Source organism: Corylus avellana, chromosome ca6 (genome assembly GCF_901000735.1).
Source record: "Corylus avellana chromosome ca6, CavTom2PMs-1.0".
Classification (NCBI taxonomy): domain Eukaryota; kingdom Viridiplantae; phylum Streptophyta; class Magnoliopsida; order Fagales; family Betulaceae; genus Corylus; species Corylus avellana.
The window spans coordinates 1,154,432-1,176,921 of record NC_081546.1 but is presented as its reverse complement, the minus strand read 5'-3'; the positions used below and the strand labels follow the sequence as shown (position 1 = coordinate 1,176,921).

Sequence of the window (22,490 nt, the reverse complement as noted above, 5' to 3'; positions counted from 1 at the left end):
CGTCAGTGCTGATTAGCTCGGAGAGCCAGATATTTTGTTTAGGAGACATCGAAAATATCTCCTTGTCTTTTTCTTGTGCTTGTGGGGTCCAGAAACTCGGTGGCGATGCGCTTTTAACTGTCTTCACTGTTCCTATCTCTTTCCCTCTGTCTTTTCGACCTGCTTAGTCGGATTTAGATCTTTACCAATTTAGGCACTATCTATCATAAATAAGTTTTGGACGGTCCAATCAATCGTCGTACACATAGGTAAATTTCATATCAATTATCTTATAATTTTATATGAATTATGCGCCCCTGGATTTTTGCTCATTTTGGTCGCCACACCTTTGAACGAAATTGTCTCTACGCTTTGAAACTTACAGCAGTAAAAGAGCAAAAAGAAGATTTTTTTTTTTTTTTTTTTTCTCTTTGTATTTGACCTGTATTTTTTCTAGAAAAATTGAGCATCGAACATGAATTATATATGCTAAATGAACGTTGAATTTGGGCCACTCTAAATTCAGAAGTCAAACCAATTGATCATCTATTATTGGTGGCCAACGTGGTTCCACGAACGGCTTGAAGAATTACGGCACCGCACCAATTGACTAACATGTCATGAATGTTGCATTTAAACCACGTGTTCAAAATACAATTGAAAATTCCTTACATTTTTAGAAAAATCTTCAAATCTAATTCGGAGAAAACTTCATTCTTTCACTACTACCTTCCCAATTTTTTTCTTTTTTAATGAAAATTCCAATTTCTAGATGTCGGTCAAGTAATGCTATGCACTACACTTATTTTGCTTTACTAATGTGACATTGTCAATTAGATAACAAGAAATATACGAATGTTATTTGGCAATATCACATCAGCAAAGTGGAATAAAAGTGTGGTATATAACATTTTTCAAGATGATAATATGAAAATTGTGTTTTCTTTCTATAAAGAGAAATGTGTTTCCAATTATTCTTAATAAGAGTGATGTTGATACTAATGTCCAAATCATTCATAGAACAAAAAATAATAGAGAGTACAAAGATAAATCACCTTCAAAAGACAAAATTGAATGAGCTGATCTTGATCTTATGTTAAGATTGGATGTACAGAGAATATTATAATTTAGGTTTTTGGCTATGAAGCAGCACATTTTGAACTGATATTGGCTTTATGGTGGCACTTATACAATACAAAATATCAGAAGGGAGAAACAAAGAATTGTGCCCGAGACAAGACCTTATTCATGTTTTCACATGCCAATAATCCTCGCCAAACCAGCCTCGTGTAATAGCTTCTGGTTTTGGTGTAATAGCTTCTTTGTTTTTTTGAAGATAATTATACCTAATCCAGTTGAAGGAGAACAGTAAGACGTTTAAACTCAAGTTTCCTGCTTCTGCTCCCCCTCTGGTATCACAGTTTCTTGCAAGTCAATCCGACCTGTGTCGACCGGGGTAGAGAAAAATCATAAGTGTTAATTATGCTAACTAATACGCTTCTAAACCCACCCCCTCCAAAAGTTTGAGAGAGAGAGAGAGAGAAATAAACATTATTTGGATATCAGCAGTATTCCACAATAATTGATATTCTAGGATGTGAGTTTTTGTTCTGCTAAATTATTATCAAAAGCAGATGGGCAATCAGAATCTGATGCCACATTGATAATCTGCAATTATCACTCGTGGAATATAACAAACGAAGAAAAAAAAAAAAAGTCACTCTCTGGAACGCTACAAGATTTGTCACAAACAGAACTGTGGAGCCTTACCTAAATACCAAAAGGAGCTTAATATCAAAAATGAAAATTAATCATACCTAACAAGGAAATAAGTGATGGTGCCTTCGAAGACCCATTTGATCTCATATCCGTACCTGCAATCCACACGTAAATTGATGAGTCTGGCTCCATTATTCAGTAGTAAGGAACAGTATGATTAGCAGTACAGAAAATTATTGTTCATGTAATCTAAAACTGGAATACAGTAAGATTAGCAGGATTTTGGGTAAACAAAGACTAGCTGAATTTTTAATTTTTGAGCCTCTAAAGAAAGAAAATTATCCACATCTATAACTCGTTTTATCAATCAGAAGACAGGATATAAAGAAATATTGGTAATGCAATAAAGCCAAAAGGGCTTTTAAGCAAACAAAACGCATGTCCAATGCCACAAATTATATTTAATATTCATGAAACCTAAGCTTTTTTTTGAGTAAGTAAAGCCTGAACATTGTTCAAGGAAAATCATCATGTGATATATGGACCCTAACAGGAGCATACTTTGATGAAATATTATTTATAGGAGGAAAATTTGTTAAATTCAGTTGTTAACAGCTAATGAATACCACATTCGTGATGGGACCTCCGATGCAACACGACTGCAGATATAAATGATGTAATGGCATGATTCTACATCATCAAAGTGCACATATGCAACAGGCTATCACTAGCAATTTAGAGTCGCCTTTTTTGGCTGGAAGATCCTTTTGAAAGTAGATCTCAATTTAGATCTGTGATTTCTCAAGATGAAAATGAGTGTGTGAGGAAGACTGACAAGCATCCAGTAGAAGTGGATGAATATTACAGCTGCTATAACTCTTACAGTTAATCCAAATACAACATTCATTTACAATTTTGTCATGACACACAGTTATCAATACTTATCCTCACATAACAATTCCAGGTGAGTAAGAAAAATGGTGCACTCAATTGATATTTCCAGCCATTAAAAAACACAATGTGCATATGAGTAAATTTATTTTGATCTTCATGCATAAGAACAAAATTTTGGATCGCTTCCTTGCAAGCTCTTCCAGAAATTCAGCTAATAAGACAAAATTACAAATTCATTTGTGTAGGTTTTTGGCTTTAAAGGAGTTTGGATTCCTTAAAAATGACAGATAAGATTTTGGTGCACATTGGCATTTAAAGTCAAAACATTGGAAACTTCCATAATTAACTATCTCATATTATGCTTTTTTCATACTATTTTAGGATGGCTACTCAAGTCCTACCCTTCAGACCTCTCACCACAACCATCCAAAGCCAAGCATAATTACCATGTCTCACTCTACCTCCATCTAGGTTATGTAAAGTCGCCCTTTATTTCTATAGACCCTAAACTGAACACGTTCCTCACACAGTTCAATGTCCTCACAAAGCCAATTTCAATAGACTCTAAAATTTAGTTCCTTTCATATGAACAGTCAAAATGCCTCCTTTAAGTAAGTTCACATTAAGTTGGATCAGCATCCTTCACTCATAGTCAAAATTTCAGATAATACACCAAATTGATCAGAAATTCAAAAAGGAAAGAAAAATAGAATCTTATACAAGGGAATCTAACAAATGACAATTGCAGCAGACCTGAACTTTCAAGTGATTTAAGGACATCCGATTTCTTGAAAGTAAATCCTATGAAATTGGTATCTTTTGATGTCAGCATCTGCAACATCAAACAAGCAAAACCTAATTTAGGAGTTATTGTGTCAAATCTATCATAGAGCAATAATGCAAAAGCTAATATCCAGCAAGGAATGTGATCGATCACTCTACATAATTTAATAAGTGTGAAGAAAATGACAAATTTACTACAACTATTTAAGGACAATTAGAGGAGTAAATTAATGGGGCTTAGAAGTCTCCTAACCCAATGAAACAAGGAATTAGTATCCAATTACCATTTCACAAATACTGTACTTATAATTATTGAAATATTATGATTAAACCTCAATTTTCAGCACAATGCCCCCCCACCCCCAAAGAGGAGGAATATATATTCAAACTATTACTATTCTTAAAGATCTTTCAAGTTCACTAATCTCCAAACCTCCAGTTATAAAAGCAGACATAATTAGAAACTTTTCTTAGTAAGCACTCCAGTTGGTGTATGATAGTAATTAAATAGTTTGCTGAAATGAGAACATGGATGACAACTAGTTTTTTTGCTTTTGGGGGGGGGGGAAGAAGGGGAGCGAGAAAAATGACAACAACATGCACCTTGCATGATATGTTCAACTCCAAAGCTTAGCAGCTCATTTAAGAATAAAACATTAAAACAAAACATTTTATTAAAAAAATGATAAAAATGGCTAAGCAGAGATAGGTTTTATTTTCTGAGCAAGCTTTAAACCGACATTTCCAGATTAAACAAAACAAGCTTTAAACAGACATTTCCAATAAAATGGAGAAAGTTAAAAGTCCTTACCTTCCGCCAGGGTCCTACTGTTGGTATTGTGGATGGTGGACCTTCTACCTATTAAAAGATAGGAAACAAAAATAAAAAAAGCTTGATAGAAATCTATTCTCTTTCTTTTTCCAAGGAAATATAAAAGCTTAGAAAGAAAAAGAGAGATGTAAAGGATTAATTCTCAATTGAATCAGTCAAACCCTCTATAGTCTGGTTTAACATCTTGCATATCATTTCATAGAATAAAATGAAAAGGCCAAATGAAAAGAGAAAGCAACTCCTACCTCTACAGAATTTCAATCACTGGGAGGGTAACGAATTTTAAAAGAATTTCAATGTTTAATCATATTTTGTAGGAAACTACCCATTTTAAAATCCGTCTCCAGCAGATAGCAAAAATTTTTTTTTTTTTTTCTTTCTATATAAGTATTATTTATTGCTTTATAGTATAAAATAGTTTGTTGGTAAACTTTGGAAGGGTGCAAAAGAAAATGGTTGAGATGATCAGGCTATCTTCTACTAAAACCAATGCCACTCCATTCATAATAGGATTAAAACAAAGAACAAGGTGAAGACCATAAAAGACACAGGTTAGAAATATTTTGCCAATTTAACAAACATTTTACTTTGAATAGTGCATTTACAGGGTCCATTTTCTGGACCCAAAAGTTGGAACCAAGGCTTGAGCTTCTGACCAGAAGCATATAAAGGATTTTTTTTTCTTTCTTATATTCTTTTCCCTTAAGCAGATTTTCCCATTCACTCTCTCTCTCTCTCTCTGTCTTCAACCCCTTCTCTCCTTTTCTCTCTCTTTAACCATCTATTTTTCTTTCTTGTATTATTTTTATCATTAAATTGTTTTAAAAAATAATTAAGATGGAGCAAAAAAGAGGTAAATATTTTAACAAGTGGCATAATTTTATTAGTCTGTAACAACTGATGTTAATGGATGTTTCCAATATATGGATGGAAGAACCTGATTCAAAAAATTAGGAATAATAAGAGGTCTGATTAGAAAAATTAAAAACCCAACAGTCTCAATAGAACACCATTAAACCACAAGACTATAAGTATCAAAGCATATACTCAGCGTACTAACTTCAGGAAACTTCTCAAAATTCTGAGTGTCTAAGTCTCCAATCACAGTAGGTCTATATGCAGCTTCCATTTCATACAGCATGTCCCACTGAATGCATTTGAACCATGGATGTGCCTGAGAAAACACTAACTTTGTGAGATCGGTAATTCACTCAAACATGAAAGTATAAATATGATGATAGAATTTTGGAATAGTCCACTAATATTGGTGAAAAGCATTTTAAGAAGCTAAGAATGACTGGTGTGGTGCGCAAATATTACAACTGGATCATTTGAAAAATCAAATTTACTCTGAGGTTCATGTACAATAGCAAACTATTCTGCAACCCATCTGCATTTTAAAAAAAAAAAAAAAGTTTTTTTTCCAAAATTTAATCGGATACTTGTTAAGAACAAAGTGTTTTTTTCATGGATAGGTGTTACCTTTATTTCTTCCACTCCTCGAGTACCCAACCTTGTTTCAACATCACATAATAAATGACATATCAGATCCTTAGCATCCTTTGATATTTTTGGTTCCTCAGGGAATTTCAGGCATGTTTTCCAATTGATTATCTGCTATCGGATAAAAGTGTTGTCTATTCAGAAAATATAAAGGATACTTATGAAAGATAAGGGTTACAAAGTAGTATACCTTGCGGCATGCGATCCTTGGATCATCAGAACAGAAGGGAGGATAGCCAATAAGCATCTCATACATGATTGCCCCCAGCGACCACCAATCACACTCAATTCCATAACCCTTCTTGAGCAAAACTTCAGGTGCCATATAATCAAGAGTTCCAACAGTTGAATAGGCCTGTAGCACATAGATGTAATTGATAACATGAGTCAAGAAGTAGGACACAGCCAACAGTCTTTTCTTAAGAGAAAGTCACCACTATGCTCGACATTGCACAAGCTATAAGACAGGAATTCACCATGAAATGAGAGAGAGAGAGAGAGAGTTCAGATAAATACCAATGCACGACGATTACGTTTCCATCGTTGCAATTGTTCCTTTGGCATCAACCAAGGTGCTTTATCGTAAGCAGAATGCCCTTCAGTTTCAGGTGTGGATTCCTGGGTCGTAAAATCCTCATCTTCCAATAATATTGATGAATACTTATCATCTAGAGGCTTGCACAAGCCAAAGTCTGAAAGCTTCAAATGGCCATTTCTATCCAGTATCAGGTTATCTGGTTTTATGTCCCTACAAGCAGTATGCTGTCAGAGTAAGCGTAAGCTTCTATGTCTTACTTGAAAATAACTAGACACTTGTACTTTTGTAAGAAAGTATAGCTAAAACTTCATCTTGTTCTCTAATTCAAATCGATAGCCTTCACTGCAATAAAAGTATTTTTTTCTGTCCAACTTAAGTGCTCAGCCAAGGGAAAAGCAAGAAACCTGAGACTGGTATTAAAAACATATATAAAAAGAGAACGCCATCACTTATTGTTGGGTGGCTTGACAATGACAATGTGAAAAGATCACATAACAATGGCCAATAAGAGGATAACAAGCCAGTATACTGAGCCCCATCCTGCTCTCAGACTGGGCAGGCCAGGATTATCAGAGATGTGGGGCCTACAATTTCCTTTCCACTCACATCGAAACATATATTTGCACAAAGTCTAATGACTTTGATGTATGACTAATAGTTAATATCAAAAGAGCATGCAGTGATAAAATATCATACCTATGAATATATTTGTGTTGATGAATTGAGTAAATAGCTAGAACGCTCTCTGCTATGTAAAAACGTGCAACATCTTCAGAAAGAATATCTTCTCTCATCAATAATGTCATAATGTCCCCACCAGGTAGATACTCCATGATAAGGTATAAGAAATCGGAATCTTGGAAAGAATAAAAGAGTTTTACAATGCACCGACTATCAACCTCTGCAAGCAAGTTCCTCTCAGATCGAACATGCTCAACCTACATTATGGAAGAAAAAAAAAATAGAATATTTAATATATAACCTGATGCACAGATTACACAAGAATTACACAATTCCAGGCATATATCACACTAAAGCATTAGATAGCACATTATAACTAATCTCATCAAATTTCCCAATGTAAAATTTTGGTTTTATTTTTCAAATATTTCTGAGGTTTTATAGGAATTTTAGTTTTTGAGACTCCAGTTAACATGTCATTCTTAATATCCTTTTATTTTCTTTTGAATTTTATTGCAACAATTTTAACCACTCCCCCTTAACCCAGTACCACACAAACCCCCACTCGAAGTAACCTCTGACTGACTGTTAAGGCATGCAGACTAATACACATAAAGATCAACAAAATGATATGACATTTAATATTAAAAACGGAACATTCGAACTTCTTCAGAATAAGGCTCCGAACAATTATGAACAAATTAGATAAAACAGTACTATTAAATAATTAAACTACAAAATACACCACTCCAACGACAGGCAAAGGCCAGTCAACAGCCAGTCCACAAGAGAACCCCGAAATGGAAACTGAAACCAATATTCAAAACATTAACATATATGCTTTAGTGCCTAAGGACTTATCAAAAAAAAAAAAAATGCTTTAGTGCCTAAGGAGATAAAGAAGAATTCCTCAACAAAACCATCCATGTACATATACTGTGAGTTAGATAATACTGTTAATAAAGATAGCACTTCACCTGTCCACGGCTGAGCATCTCTGATTTCTTCAATTTCTTCATGGCAAAAATCTCTCCCGTATCTTTAGCGCGACATAGCCAAACCTGCATTTATTGGATACATAATGGGTGAGTGTGGTGCTACCTAAAATTTATTCCTATATATTCAGTCCAATGGAACTTACACAACCAAAAGCATTTAAGAAAGTCTGCAAAAGAAAAGGAAAATCTGAGAAAATTCCAAAAAGTTTTCATGTACCTCACCAAAGGCACCTTTACCAATTACTGTTAATTGCTCAAAGTCATCAATTCCAACTTTACGTCTTTGCAGCCTCATATATTCAGTTTCTCTTCGCTCCAAATTCCTCATCATCTCCTCCTGCTCCTCAGCTGGTACCTGAGCTTCTTGTGCTCTCCTTTGAAGTGTTCGACGTCTGAAACAAAGTAATATGAACTAAATTACCATATATAAAAAAAATTAAAAAAAAAAGAAAAAGCAACAGTCTGCTGGTCCTAATTAAATGTCCATATGGAGAAGAGATAGAGAAGTTTCCAGAGTCACCCTCAATAATCACTAACCATACATGTAATAATTCACTTAACTTCTATTCAAATAATAATAGGCAAAAAGAACAACTATTTCATTTAGTTCTTCTTAAAGAAACCAAAAGGAACTTGATTCTTACAGGCACAATTGAACTTTTTATATACAAAAGATACATGCTGCCTTTGGTCCCCAGGTGAAAAAAGCAGGGAAAGGAAGGTAAAAGGTTAAACCAGAAATAATTTCATAACTTTCTTTTCTCTTTTAACAAATCCCAGGTCTCAAATACCAATTCATAGCTTTAATAAAAATTTACAACACAAAGACATAACCAATCACATCCTAATCTATTACCATAAAGTACATGTCCAACATAAATATGCCAAAGCTATGCGGCAAACCCATATGCTGAAAAAGTGAAAGTACTTCAAATGCATAGCTTAACAAATGCAGCACATAATGAGACATACAGAACCAGTACCACATGCACTACACACCAATCACGAATCATAATTCTATCAATTCAAAGAACAATAATAGGACCCATAAACCCCAAAATTCTCAACCCGAACAAAAATCATGTATTAAACAGTAAACAAAAATAAAAATCAACGAATCTGAACCTGTCTTTGCGATCTTGCAGTCCCTGGAGATAGTTCTTGTAATGATTCTCTATGAACTGTTTGGCCGCAGCGGCCTTCTGCCTAGTCACCGGCGACGAAACGGAGACATCCGGACCCGAATCGAGGCCAGCCCGATCCGGCCTCAAGTTCACAGCCCCCAACTTCACCGTCCCATCGGCACCGTCCATTTTCCCTCCAACACAATCTACTGAGAGAACCCTCCAATCTCTGAGAGAACCCTTCGTACGAGCACTTTGAAGTGAACCTAAAGTTACAGACTCACATATTTCCTTATTAGATAGATCTGAAAGTGTTTGTGAAAATGACTGAGAGAGACACAGAAAGATATACAGCCGAATGAACTGTCATACACACACACACACATCTAGATATATATATACATACACACGCGACGAGCAAGGCTGTCTTATTTACGATCTTTTGTTGTTAGCTTTTTTGGGAATAAGTGTGCTGAACGCCATCATTTTCCTCGACATGAACTGGAATCTTGGAAGCACTTTGTTGCCGAATGCTGACTTCCAAAGTGGCAGTGCGTCCGATCGAGGCGTGAAGCTCTCGTCAGGGATTACGTGGTTCGTGGTTGGTTAGTGTGGAACACGCGTTGAAGTGGAGACTGGGGTTTCCGCATTTTGCCGATTGTAAAACAGTGGATCCACAGCTCGTACAGTCGTACTTGTCTGAGTTATGTTTGATGATACCGCCAGCGGGCACCGAAACGTGAGATTCACGAACCACTACTGTTCATCTAACTAGCCGGGTTTTTTTTTTAATTATTTTTTAGAGCATATATAATTCTTTTTTTTTTCAATCATTGTTTTTTAAATGATTAAGATTAGGCCTAAAAAGGTAGATTAATCAGTTGAGACCACGTCTAATGAAGTGGAGGTTATTAGTTTGAATCTTCTTTCCTATTTTCTGCAAACATGTCAAAAAAAAATGATTAAGATTAATATTTATCGCTCTTAAAAAAAAAATTATGAGATAATATACGCCAATTAAGTGTGTAAAAATAATTAAGAAAATAATTTTTATCACTTTCCTCGAGACAACCGATGTATCAAAACTCCTTGTCATTAAACTTCCGATTGTCCAATTTCAAAGAAAGGGAACCCCAAGCTGACGTTAACATCGTTTTCCAAAATCCTCAATACTTATTTATGCTTTTGTTCCTTTGTAGCGCCCGCACATGCTCTTCTACAGCTCACCAGACACCGACAAGACCGCCACCGCGCTTGCTATCTCATACTGTGTACTACCTCATCCCGACACGTGGAAATAAAAAATATATATATTAGTGTAGGGTCTATGATTATCGAAGGATTAGACAAGATAGATTAGAGCGCAAGTAATTAAACATAGTTCAAAACATATAGAATAGAAAAGTTCAGATAAGGTGTCAAATTCCATATTATTTGGTGAGGTATAATTTATGAAATATTTAATTGAAATAAAATTTAAATTTATGACTTTTGACTCTGATCTTATTTACTTTGAAAGTTTAAATTTAAAAAAATAGATAAATTTAATTATTTAATTAATATTTTAATATTCTTCCGACCAAATTCTCATTCTATATATAATCAAGCCTGAGTTTATACTTTATAGGGTGAGGGTCTTTTTGGCTTCAAGAGTTCCATTTCTGAGCAAAGTTTGCATGATCATCAGGTAAGTAAGAATTTACCCAGTTCTGAATAAGAAGCCAGTTCCTAATATAAAAGGAAACAAATAAATTCAGATTTGACAATATAGAAGGAAATCAAAGAAATAACGAAATAAATGAAAATTTATGGTTTTCCTTTCTTTGATAAAACAAAAATCCAAAAATGATAAATGTATTCAACCCAATCTTCCACTTGTATACAAAAGGTTATTTGGGTGTGAGGCTGCCATCCATGCCATATTTGGTGCTCTGTGCTTCAAATTCGTGGAATTCTAGCATCTATAAAAGGGATGGCAAACTTTCTTCATTTCTTCCTTATGTTATGGAAAGTTTGAATACGGAGTGATCAAAAAGCTTCTTTCTTCCCTTTCTTCTGGCTACTCGTATGGATTTGGATTGTCTTCGAAGGTGAACAAATTGTTGAAGAAATGGAGGTCTTGAATAGGAGGGTCAATGTTGGCTCTGGTAAGCCTTGGAGCAGTAGATGTCACACCGCCATTAAAGGGGTTGCAGCTGCTGAAACAGAGACGAAATCTGAAACCCAGACGACCCCTCTCTGTCGTCGTGATCGAGACCCTAACATTGACCCCAAGAGACTCAAAAGGTTTATTAGTTCATCCATCTTTCTATGTATTGTCATAGTAATGGTACACAAATCTTTTTCAATACACTTTCTTGATTTGACAAAAAAAAATGGAACAACAACTTCATGTTCTTCACGGTTTTTTTTTTTAAATTGCCGTGTCTTTGGTGCCATTTAGTAACTGAAAATTTGAAGGGTTTTTTTTTTTTTTTGTGGGTCCATAGGATTCTGGCAAGCAGACAGTACTCACAGAAATATCGAATCAAACAGCTCCAATATATTATGCAACTAGAAACAGAAGTGAAAGCTCTGCAGGTAATTTACATGATCTCTCTGCTTGCATAGACATGTTTCTGTTGTTTTTCCTGTTTCTTTCCTTTGTATATATGGTTCTGTTTTAATTCTAGTTCTGTAACTTTGGATTTTTGTCCTTTTCTTTTGGGTAATATGTATGCAGGCCGAAGTGGCGATCAACTCTCCTAGGATTGAATATAGTTCTTGCCAAAATTTGCTTCTGAGAGCAGAAAACAATTCAATGAAGCAAAAACTTTCGGCCTTTTCCAGTGAAATTATGTTCAAAGAAGGTATTCTTTCTCTCTCTCTCACTGAGTCTCTCTCCATTCACTCGGATGGACGTAAAATGTGTAAATAACAGAGGAAAATGATGCAGCCCATTATGAGGAACTGAAGAAAGAAAGAGACTTGCTGAAGCAGTTCTTAGAGGTTTATCAACAACAACAACAACTGCCAAAGATGCTCAAACCCTGGGAATCATGAGTTGGCGAATATGGGCTCCGGATGGTGAACCAGAACTTGAACCAACTTGGTGGAGGAGAGTTTGTGGGCATGAAGAGTTCTCTGAACCCGGAGAACATAAAAAGCAAATGGAAATGCTTGCACACAACAGATATTAAAGCAACAATTTGGACAGAAAACTTACTTGAAATGGTTTATATTTATTGGTAGAGAATAAAGTTCATCATGTGATACTTGAAAGATTGCAATGAGAAGGGAAGGATTTTTTAAATAATACTACAAAGTACAAAGATTGTTACAGAGTTTGAAGGTTCTGAATTTATGAATGTTTGAATTCACGACGATTCTTTTTTATTGCATACTCTCGCAATGGGAATACCTAAACCTTATTAGTATTAGTTACATTGAGTCCAACTAATGTTCTAATATAGTTTGATCAGTTTATGGCTTAATTGGACTTGAGGGAGAATATGCAATTCTCATAGTTCTGAACCCCTTTTGTGCAGTTCTCAACAAGTAGGTACTATTATAACTAGGGTGGGCACGAGTCGAAACGGGTGGGTATTGACCATGTCAACTACCCGACCTACATGTTGCAGGTATTCAAAATTGTACTCGAGACCCGGCTATAGAGACATTATCCGCGGGGCACGGGCTTTGAGGGTCGGGGAGGATGCGGGGCAGTTCGGTTTCTTACCGAAGTAGATCCCAACTCCTTCGCCGTGTAACACCCCTGCTTCAAGTGATATGATATTGTCCACTTTGGGCCAATTCCGCACAGTTTTTATTATTGGGTTTACTCCTCAAAATGTCTCATACCATTTAGAGAGAGTATATTTCATATAAACACATCATCTTTTCCATGCTCAAACAATGTGGGATGTCACAATTACCTCCTCTTAGGACCCAGCGTCCTCGCTAGCGACCCTCATGGGCTTATGTACGCTCCCCCATCTCAGGCTGTGCTATGGCTCTAATACTATATGTAACACTCCTGTTTCAAGTGGTATGATATTGTCCGCTTTAGGCCAAGCCCGCACAGTTTTTATTATTAGGTTTACCCCCAAAATGCCTCATACCATTTAGAGAGATTATATTCTATATAAACGCATCATCTTTTTCATGCCCAAGTAATGTGAGACGTTACGCTTCCACCACCACAACCACCCTCCAATTCCTCCCCACGGCTCAGCGACACCTGTCCCAACCCAAGACCGTAGCATCCTGGCACGACAACTCTAGATCCAATGCCTCTAGAGCTACACGCTCACCTTGGACTGCATTGTCAGCTTCGTCGTCATCACCTTGGGTGGTTTGGTCCTCGAGGGCAATGTGGTTTAGCACACATTGGAGAGGGAGTGAGAAAGAGGAAAGAAAATGAAGAAAGAAGAGGGAAGCAGTGTGAAAAGAAATGATGGATGGGTATTAGGTTTTAGGGTTAGGGTTACATTGTGGGTCAGATGGGGTGGGTGAGCCTATGAGGTACTCATAAATTTTAAAAACTGATACCTGCAATCCGAACCGCTCCACGCAGATATCCTTATATATAATTCGGATATGCGTTTTTATGAGAAAAACCAAGTGGGTCGAGGCGAGGCAGGTTATGCGGGTTTTATCCACCCAAAACTGTGACTACACCTAGATATGGGTGTAAACGAGCCGAACTTGAGCGAGCTTCCATTGTTCAGGCTTGGCTCGTTTAAATTTTGCTCGAGCTCGAGTCGAGCTCAAGGACGAGCCAAAAAAATTGAGCTCGAGCTAATAATAAGTCGAGCCGAGGCAGCTCGCGAGCTGGTCCTTATATTTAATGTTTTTGTTTTTAAAATTTTTTTTAACTTCAAGTACTCTTAAACGGCTTAAGAAGTTAGTTTGCATATGAGTATTTGCTTAGCCTGACTAGTCGAGTATGGAGCCTGAGTCAATACAGCAAAGCATTTGGTTTAAAAAAGATAAGATATGCATCATTTTATAGGTAAGCAAACTTGGAGATTGATGTATTCTTAATAATGTGGGACAAGTTAACAGGTTGCACTCAGACTGCATTGGGACAACGCCCCATACAAAAAAATATTTTTTTTAACGTCTCTCTCTCAATCCCCCTCACCAGTCACAACGGATCTTCCACCTGAACTCTCATTTCCCACTCTCTCACTCTCGCTTACCAGACAGGTAGTGATAGTGTTTGGGTCTGTTTGATTCTTCAATAGTTTATGCCTTTCGCAATCTCCCTCAATAGTTTATGCCTTTCGCAATCTCCCTCAATAGTTTATGTTTGATTCTTCTTCATTTTGTTTGGGTCTGCTCTAATTGAATCGAGGTCTTTTTAATGATTGCTCTCTCTCTCTTTGATCACGAAGGATCTACAATTTTTCATTCTCTAACGCTTAAATATAAATGCAATTTTAAGGTTTTAATAATTATGAGATTTATAATTAATTATGTATTACTTAGTTTATATATATATACTCACACACGAGCTTATATGAGCTGTTCACGAGCTTAGCCGAGTCGAGCTTGCTTCGTTTAATATTCGAGCAATGATTTGTATTCATGAAGTGCTTCATTTAATATTCGAGTCGAGCACGAGCCGAGCTTATGCGAGCCGAGCCCAAGCTTGCTCGCAAGACACTTCGCTCACTTAACAGCCCTACACCTAGATGGAGGTAGCCACTCTAATTATCCCTCCGGCCTTTTTGAATATATATATATACAATAAAATAATTGTAATGAATCCTCGTTCAATAAGTAATAGGCACTCTTTGAAATGAGATGGAACAATAGTGATTATACTCTTTTCTTTTCTTTTTATTTAATATCTTCCTAAACCATAAAAAAATGTTAATGTCTTCCTAATAACAATATTATCATTAATAAAAAAAAAAATTCTATTTTTTTTTAAATTAAAAGAAAAAGTAATCTACTGGAAATAAAAACTTAGGGGTGGCTAAACCACTGTGAGCGTTTTAATTTTTAATTTTTTTAAATTTATAAAGATATTTTTATTTTATTAAAAAAATATGGTAATTTTTGTCTTTTTTGATGGTCTTGAAGTGGCATTGACATTTTATTTTATTTTTATTTTTATTTTTTTAAATGTAAGGAGATAATTGAGGCAATTAGTAATTTAAAAAGACATTAAAAATGGAGTAATAATTTGAGTAAGTCATGTCAAAAAAAAAAATAATTTGAGTAAGTATGTAATTTTCTCTTTTTATTTTAATTTTTTTCTTTCGCGGGCGACCCGAAAGCCAACACATCGTCACAACAAGAGTCGATCTTCTCCTCAAAGCGGGAAAAGAGCCCTATAAAGTCCGTGGGAAAAGAGAATTCTTGCAGAGAAAAAAGAAATGGCGCCATTGTTGCAGAGCTCTCAGCCATGGGTCGAAAAATAGTACTCTCTTTCTCCCTCTCTCTCTCCTTTGCATGTAATAGTTTCGTTATTCTGGTGGATTTTATTTTGATTGTTATCGTGATTCATATTTGGAGTAAACATTTTTTGACAATTATTCTCAGTCGGCCAAAGCAAGTGAAAGATGTGGCACACCAGGACGAGGTGGTCCGGGTCCTCACCAACACCCTCGAGACCACCAATGTAACAACGCTTTACATTTTCACTCCAGATCGTTCAATTTCAAAGAACCCCAAGTTGTTGTTAACATCGTTTTCCAATATCTTCAATATTATTTATGCTTTTGTTGCTTTGTAGTGCCCGCACATGCTCTTCTACGGCCCGCCCGGCACCGGCAAGACCACCACCGCGCTTGCCATCGCCCACCAGCTCTTCGGGTTAGCCACTGCACCAATTGCCTATAAATTTTTGGAATTATTAATTTTGATTCCAGTAAATGTCACTATATTACTTTGAACATTATTACTATCTTGAAAATGTATTGGTTGTTCTAAGATTGGTTTTAGATGGTGGGATTTAGTTCACAACATAAGAAAAAGAAACCCAGGAGAGTAAAAGGTGTTGGAGCTATGAAAGTGAATTGATTGTATGGGATTTGCCAATGTCCAAAGACATTATTTATATGGGATTTGCCAAAGTCAAAGGTATGGAAAAGGGTATTCTTCTATTTACCTAAATGGTTTTGGAAGCAATAACTAATTTTTCCAATTCAAGACATTGATACTGCTTCTAAGTTAAGATTTTAAACTGAACCGTTGGACTAAAAAATCCCACCAGACTTACCAAAATATCTTTTCTATGCAATTCAATATGATAGATATGTGCCTTCTGAAGGAGTGGATAAATGAAATATTTGCTGAGAATATTGGGAGGAGAGTGAATCTCTTTGGAGGCTTAATTGTTCCCACCTGCTTTGTAAGCACCACTTTTGCCCAAAAGTACAGCAAGTATCTGTTTGTTTCTGTACGATAACCTTTGTTTATTTATCTCTTGTTATTTGTGTATCGAAAGCTAACTAAGAGATACTGAAATCTTTTCACAGAGCTCTATGGAAAAAAAGAAAAAGAAAATCCATTGAAACACACGAAGCTTCATTGGAAAATTTTGTTCTTTGGAAAATATTTTTAGGAACTAAATAATGGCGTAATAGTAAGAATGGAACAAAACATTGCGTGCCATTTTGAAAAACACATCATCAGACCTAAACTTTCTAAAGTTTGACACTTGGCACAATTAATCAGTTAACCCCTTTTCTGTTCTTCATCAATCTTTGATATCCCAATTTAAATTATTAAAACCTCAGTGGATATCAAATACTTTTAGAGTATTGATGTGATAAGATATTTAAATCCTGTCTTGCTGTCTGAAACTCTGATATATTAGTTATTTTTTAAAGCATGCTTGCTGTAATCCAGACATCCTAAGACTATCATCTTAGATAGAGGAGTTGATAGCCAAAATTTGTGGTCTTCTCTATGCAATAAAACCACAATTTTTTGCAGGCCTGAGCTCTACAAGTCTAGGGTACTGGAGCTGAATGCAAGTGATGACCGTGGCATCAACGTTGTTCGGACAAAGATCAAAGATTTTGCTGCTGTGGCTGTGGCTGTAGGTTCTAGTCATCGTCAAGGGTGTGTACTCATATCTTGTGACAATTGTTTTTCCCATTTCAGGCTATATTTTCTTCTATGCCCTTTTAACCTCTCTTTTTTTTTTTTTCTGAATAATACTTCAGGGGTTATCCATGTCCACCATACAAGATCATAATTCTAGATGAGGCAGATTCAATGACTGAAGATGCTCAGGCATGTTTGTCACCTGTTTTTTTTTCTTGTAGTTTTGTTCAGTGAAAAGTATTATGGGTCCCATACTGCTTATATTCTACTGTACAGAATGCCCTGAGGCGTACTATGGAAACTTACTCCAAAGTTACAAGATTCTTTTTTATCTGTAATTACATCAGCAGGTAAGCCTCACTGACTGTTTGCTGTTTGAAGTACACTTGTTTGTGTTTTTTGCTGTTACTTTTTTCAAATTGAAGTACAACTTTGTGCATTCCTTGTTTATTTCCTGTTCAGATGGATTTAGTGTGAAACTTTGATAGTACCCTGACTAACGAATCAATTTGAAAGTGTAGGTTATTATGTAATTATCCACTTGAAAATGACATGAATGAGCTCTTGAAGACGTGTAAAACCACAGTTCTCTGATGTAATGACTTGTGCATCACAGAATTTCCAGTTCCAACTTTTAGTTTTGATAGAGATTTCAATTCATGTATGATACTTCATCAAGGTTTAGGAGCGATTTTAGAAACCTCATTGTCATTAGTAACATATTTCGTTGATTCTAATTTATTTAGTTGTTGCATGTAAAACCAAAGATTGAAGTAATATCATAATTGACAAGGAAAACCTCACCTTCACTTGCTCTTGTTTTAGATTAACAATGATTAAATTAACTGAGAGCAAAGGATAGGGATCAAGTTGGTGACTTGCATTTGATGAAAAAGATAAACCCACAAGTTTTTGCTTTTATAATTTTATTGTCCTGAATACAATTACATGCGGTTTTATTTTTGACAGTTTTATGATTTTACATGTTAGTTTTACTCCTGGGAAAAAGAATAAGGAAATCCAAATCATTAAAAGAATCTTACAAGAAGATATTTTTATGTATGAACTTAACTCGAACAGGGTGGAGCTAAAGTAGGCGGTAAAGACTTGAAGAAGTTCTCATATTTTTGGAAGTTTCTCTGATTCAATTTGAAAGGAATATGAAACCAAATTCTATATGAAAAATTCCTTCTTCTTTTTTTCATTTTTTTTTTTTCATATTACATTAATATCTGGATGATTGAAGGGTGGACCTTGGACTTTATGACATACATATTTGTATTTTCTGTAGGATCATAGAACCACTTGCTTCAAGGTGTGCAAAGTTCAGGTTCAAGCCACTTTCTGAAGATATCATGAGCAGTCGTATATTGCATATTAGCAAAGAAGAAGGCCTCAATCTAGATGCGGAGGTGTAAACACCGAGGCTTAGAGTTTGTCGTTTGAAATGGTTTTCAGGGTAGATTTTCTTCATTGCATTGGTGTTAGGTTTTCTAACTTCATTAATATGATGCATAATTGTAGGCTCTTTCAGCTCTAAGTTCTATTTCACAGGGTGATCTTCGTCGGGCTATTACTTACTTACAGGTGAGAGGTGGTTTGTACTTTTTCCTATTATGTGTTCAAGTATGTGAATGTTATGGTTTTTTTCTCTGAGATCATGCGGAATTGTGTTCTTTTTGAAATTTTGATGGATAATCACTAGAAAGAACCAAATTCCTCATTTTTCTAAAATCTCTACATCCTAAATGGTCTTCCATTGATATATGGTCATGGTTAAAATCAGACGGAGGATTCAGAGTGTAGGTCTTTCTGTCAAAATACTGGTACTTGTTTGGAATTTCTATATCCTAAATTCTAATGTGGCTAAAAGTTTATGTGGGAATACTCATTTCCCTGCAGTTGGTCTAATTTACCAACCCAGATGCACTTGTAGGGGGTGATACCAATTGTTTAGAGACTAATATCTGTTGGTTATCACTGCTGTTTGGATTGAAGCATGTGCCTTTCAACTTTCTGTGAGGGATACAGTGTAGTAAAATCGTTGTTGAAGAATAATGTAAGCATGATCACAAGATTTACATCTGGCCATTTGTTTTTTGTGTGGATGTTGGGCCATTAAATAACTACCAATAAATAGAGATCGTACAATGTTGGTTCTGTGGAAAATTTTGTGCACTCTTGAGTTGAATTTTGAATGAGAAAAAGTAAAATCAAAGTAGCTCTGACAACAGAGCTTGAAGAAACAATTATTTCTTGTGATTAAGTGCTGTTGGGTCTTTATATGGTATGGCTTATATAGTGTTTTAATGTTGAATTATTTGCTCGTGGATCATTTATATGGTTCAGTTAAGGCAGACCTGGAAAAGCCGTTTTTCAGTTGTTTATTCCATGTAACACTTCTAGTTTTATTTCCTCTTCATCTATGTATTTTTCCTGTGCTGATACTTGTTCCATGGACTCTAAGTTGAAGCTTTAGCATGTAACATATGATTTTAACTTTTTAATTTGTGCCATTGCATGTTTCAGTCAGCTGCACGATTATTTGGATCATCCATTTCTTGCAAGGATCTGATTAGTGTGTCTGGGGTAAGTTATGATAAAGTTTCAAAAGGCTTTGTTCGTCTTAACAGACATAGAAACATACATACATACATATGCATGCAGGCATGCAATAGAGTAGATTTAATTATGGCTGCTTTAGGTTTTTATGGGTTTTTTTTTTCAAAAAAAAAAAAAATAGAAATCCCTTTCTAGCCTTGTGGTTAGAATTGGTTAGATATTAAAAAGCTGTTCTCGAGGTCCAAGAGCATTGTGTTTGTTTTGCTGTAACTTAACAGCAACTGAAGAAAATACTAAGCACTGTTCTGTCCAATGATTTTTTCACTTCAGTTTTTGAAGTCCTACCATGTGCTGACTCCTAAAATCTCAATTTGTTAGGTTATCCCACAAGAGGTCGTCGAGAAACTTCTTATAGCATGCAAAAGCGGTAACTTTGATTTGGCGAACAAGGAAGTCAATAATATAGTTGCGGAGGGATATCCAGTCTCTCAGATGCTTTCTCAGGTCTCAAAATGCTACTTTTACTGGTGGCTCTTTACTATTATCAGTTGCCAGATAAAAATACCAATGATAGAATGTTTTTTTCCAGATACTTGAGGTGATTGTTGAGGCAGATGACATATCAGATGAACAGAAGGCAAGAATTTGCAAGAAATTGGCCGAAGCAGATAAGGTTATTTTAATTTCTAAGTTTGCCGAGAGTTTAAAATTCATGAATTTGGTATCAATTGGTTCAAAATGAAATGAGGTTTTGCCATAATTTTTGGTGGTTTCCGAGTCAAGAAATCATATATATTATGTACAATTTAGCTGTTATCTTTTTGTTTATTTGAGATTGCCTGAAGGCAAAGTATATTTCAAAAACATAAGATACTGTTCAGAAGTTTTAAATCATTGTAGAATCTATGTTTTCTCTCCGGAATGGCCTAGGATTTACTTACTTTGCTATTTCCAATTGATTAGCCCTAGCATTGCCCCCTACCAAAAAGAAAATTTACATTAGTACTGTATTTGTCATTTTAATATCTAGCCCTAATAACTTTCTCTAATTGGTTGGTATGGTGGACAAACGATGATTTGACTGAATGTTATAAAAAGGTTATTGTCTATTTTTCTCTGGAACTTATAAAATTATCTAGTTATCCATGCATTAGGTCAGAAGATTCTATGCAGAAACACTGTTGCACGAAATTCTTACATTTTTCAGCTGTGGATATGCAGTGTCTTGTTGATGGTGCGGATGAATACCTGCAGCTGCTCGATGTAGCAAGCAATACAATGCGAGCTCTTTGTAACATGCCGCAAGAATTCCCATATGAGGGCTAGATAGTTTGAGAATCCTTTTCTAGATACAGTTTGTTGTCAGATAATGTCGAGACAAGTAGTTTGACTTTGGAGAGATGTTCAATCTATAAAAACAGAAAACTGTTTTTTTTTGCAGCCAAATGCTGATAAGAAATTTGCATTCACACCGAGGAATTGCTAATCATCCTCTCATAAACTCCTGCAGCTCTCTTGTTGGGAACATCCTCAGAATATGTAATTCATGATACAGAGGCCTGAGTTACTAGGGTGAGGGTCTTTTTTGGCTTCAAGGAATTCCATTTCTGAGCTAGACCCTGTAGCAAATTTTGCATGATCATCAGGTAAGAGATTTACCCAGTTCTAAATAAGAAGCCATTCTCTCAAATAGAACCAATCTTATGGTAAATTTAATTTCCCCTAGTTAATTCATGAAATTCGTGTGTCGGTTGGTTCTAGCCAATCTTCCAAAAGGAGACAATCTTATGGTAATTTGTTATGCCCCTAGTTATATGCATAAAATAGGTATCCACACCACATTCTCCTCACCCTGGAAAAGTTTTTTTTTTTTTTTAAACGGATAAAAGTGCACACTTTTTACATATGGTATGGAAACCCTCTCAAGAGCAGTGCCATGTAGTGAACAACAAGTAATTAATTATTTACAACACAATTCACTATGTATGTCTATAATGTCTTCTTTTAAGCCTACATAATTGATAACTAGCCTTGATTCTTGAGGGCATTGAGACTCATAAACATGAAAATAAAGAGCATTCTCCGCCACGCTCAAACTTATTACATTTACAAGTAATTGGTGGATAAAAAATGATAAGAGTTACCATTTCTGCTGCAACCATGATGGTGAGAAAATGATATGTTTTTAGTCAATGAAATATTTAGATTAGAGTCTTTCACGTCAACATTATGAGCCAAACACTTGGATTCTAATGTTGATCCTATCCTAAGATTGCGGACTGAATCATAGTTTGATTTGAAAAGGGTAAGAAAGAAAAGTCGCATCTCATTTAATTTTGTTTAGGAGCCAAAATTAATTGTTTCAGAATTAATTTATGATTCAAATATTTCGGAAAATTTGTGGTTTCAAATTGTTTCATAAAATATAACATAGCAGGTTTGATCTCTTTCACAATATTACATATATATTTTTTTTCATGTGCTTTTTTCACTAGAAGTTTGACCATCCTCTTCTCTTCCCTCATTCCACTATAGTCAAGATAGACAGTGGAAATGATTCACAAATTTTAGACAAAATGACGTGACAATCCAAACGATACTTATCAAGCCCGTCACTAAAATATAAACCGTTACATATAGTTCACATGATATTTGATATGCATACAGTCTGGCGTAATAGTTTATATTGTACTTAATTACAACATCAGTTACTAAAATATGAATTGTTTCATAATAAAAAATACTATTGATAATATGATAGAAAATACGGAAGAAAAAAAGTATGCACAAAAAACATACAAAAAAGTAACATGGGAGGCATTAGCCGCCAT

General features: G+C 35.4%; 3 protein-coding genes across 5 annotated transcripts; 2 read left to right on the top strand and 1 right to left on the bottom strand.

Moving 5' to 3' along the window:
- Positions 1-1,030: 1,030 nt before the first annotated feature.
- Positions 1,031-9,687, bottom strand: LOC132183759 (uncharacterized). 3 transcript variants are annotated; one of them, XM_059597171.1, is made up of 13 exons: positions 9,458-9,687; positions 9,053-9,317; positions 8,145-8,319; positions 7,907-7,990; positions 6,945-7,186; positions 6,227-6,458; positions 5,901-6,065; positions 5,690-5,821; positions 5,268-5,381; positions 4,187-4,234; positions 3,346-3,424; positions 1,797-1,853; positions 1,031-1,421 (listed from the first exon to the last, which is right to left on the bottom strand). In XM_059597171.1, the coding sequence occupies exons 2-13, from the start codon at positions 9,238-9,240 to the stop codon at positions 1,363-1,365; spliced, it is 1,575 nt and encodes a 524-aa protein (XP_059453154.1). In that variant the 5' UTR covers positions 9,241-9,317; positions 9,458-9,687; the 3' UTR covers positions 1,031-1,362. The 3 variants fall into 3 exon arrangements, 2 of the variants coding, with proteins under 2 accessions (XP_059453154.1, XP_059453152.1); XM_059597169.1 differs by lacking the exon at positions 9,458-9,687 and having other exon boundaries at positions 9,053-9,451; XR_009440515.1 differs by lacking the exons at positions 1,031-1,421; positions 1,797-1,853; positions 9,458-9,687 and having other exon boundaries at positions 3,375-3,424; positions 4,187-5,144; positions 9,053-9,451.
- Positions 9,688-10,849: 1,162 nt separating this feature from the next.
- Positions 10,850-12,310, top strand: LOC132185927 (basic leucine zipper 34-like). Its single transcript, XM_059599742.1, has 4 exons — positions 10,850-11,337; positions 11,541-11,631; positions 11,774-11,900; positions 11,987-12,310. The coding sequence occupies exons 1-4, from the start codon at positions 11,162-11,164 to the stop codon at positions 12,091-12,093; spliced, it is 501 nt and encodes a 166-aa protein (XP_059455725.1). The 5' UTR covers positions 10,850-11,161; the 3' UTR covers positions 12,094-12,310.
- A 3,043-nt stretch (positions 12,311-15,353) lies between these two features.
- LOC132185830 (replication factor C subunit 2) lies at positions 15,354-21,105 on the top strand. Its single transcript, XM_059599626.1, has 12 exons — positions 15,354-15,463; positions 15,586-15,664; positions 15,779-15,858; positions 16,984-17,112; positions 17,217-17,286; positions 17,374-17,447; positions 18,389-18,509; positions 18,622-18,684; positions 19,627-19,686; positions 20,038-20,163; positions 20,249-20,332; positions 20,881-21,105. Exons 1-12 carry the CDS (start codon positions 15,420-15,422, stop codon positions 20,983-20,985), a joined length of 1,035 nt encoding a protein of 344 aa, XP_059455609.1. The 5' UTR covers positions 15,354-15,419; the 3' UTR covers positions 20,986-21,105.
- The last annotated feature ends 1,385 nt before the right edge of the window (positions 21,106-22,490 follow it).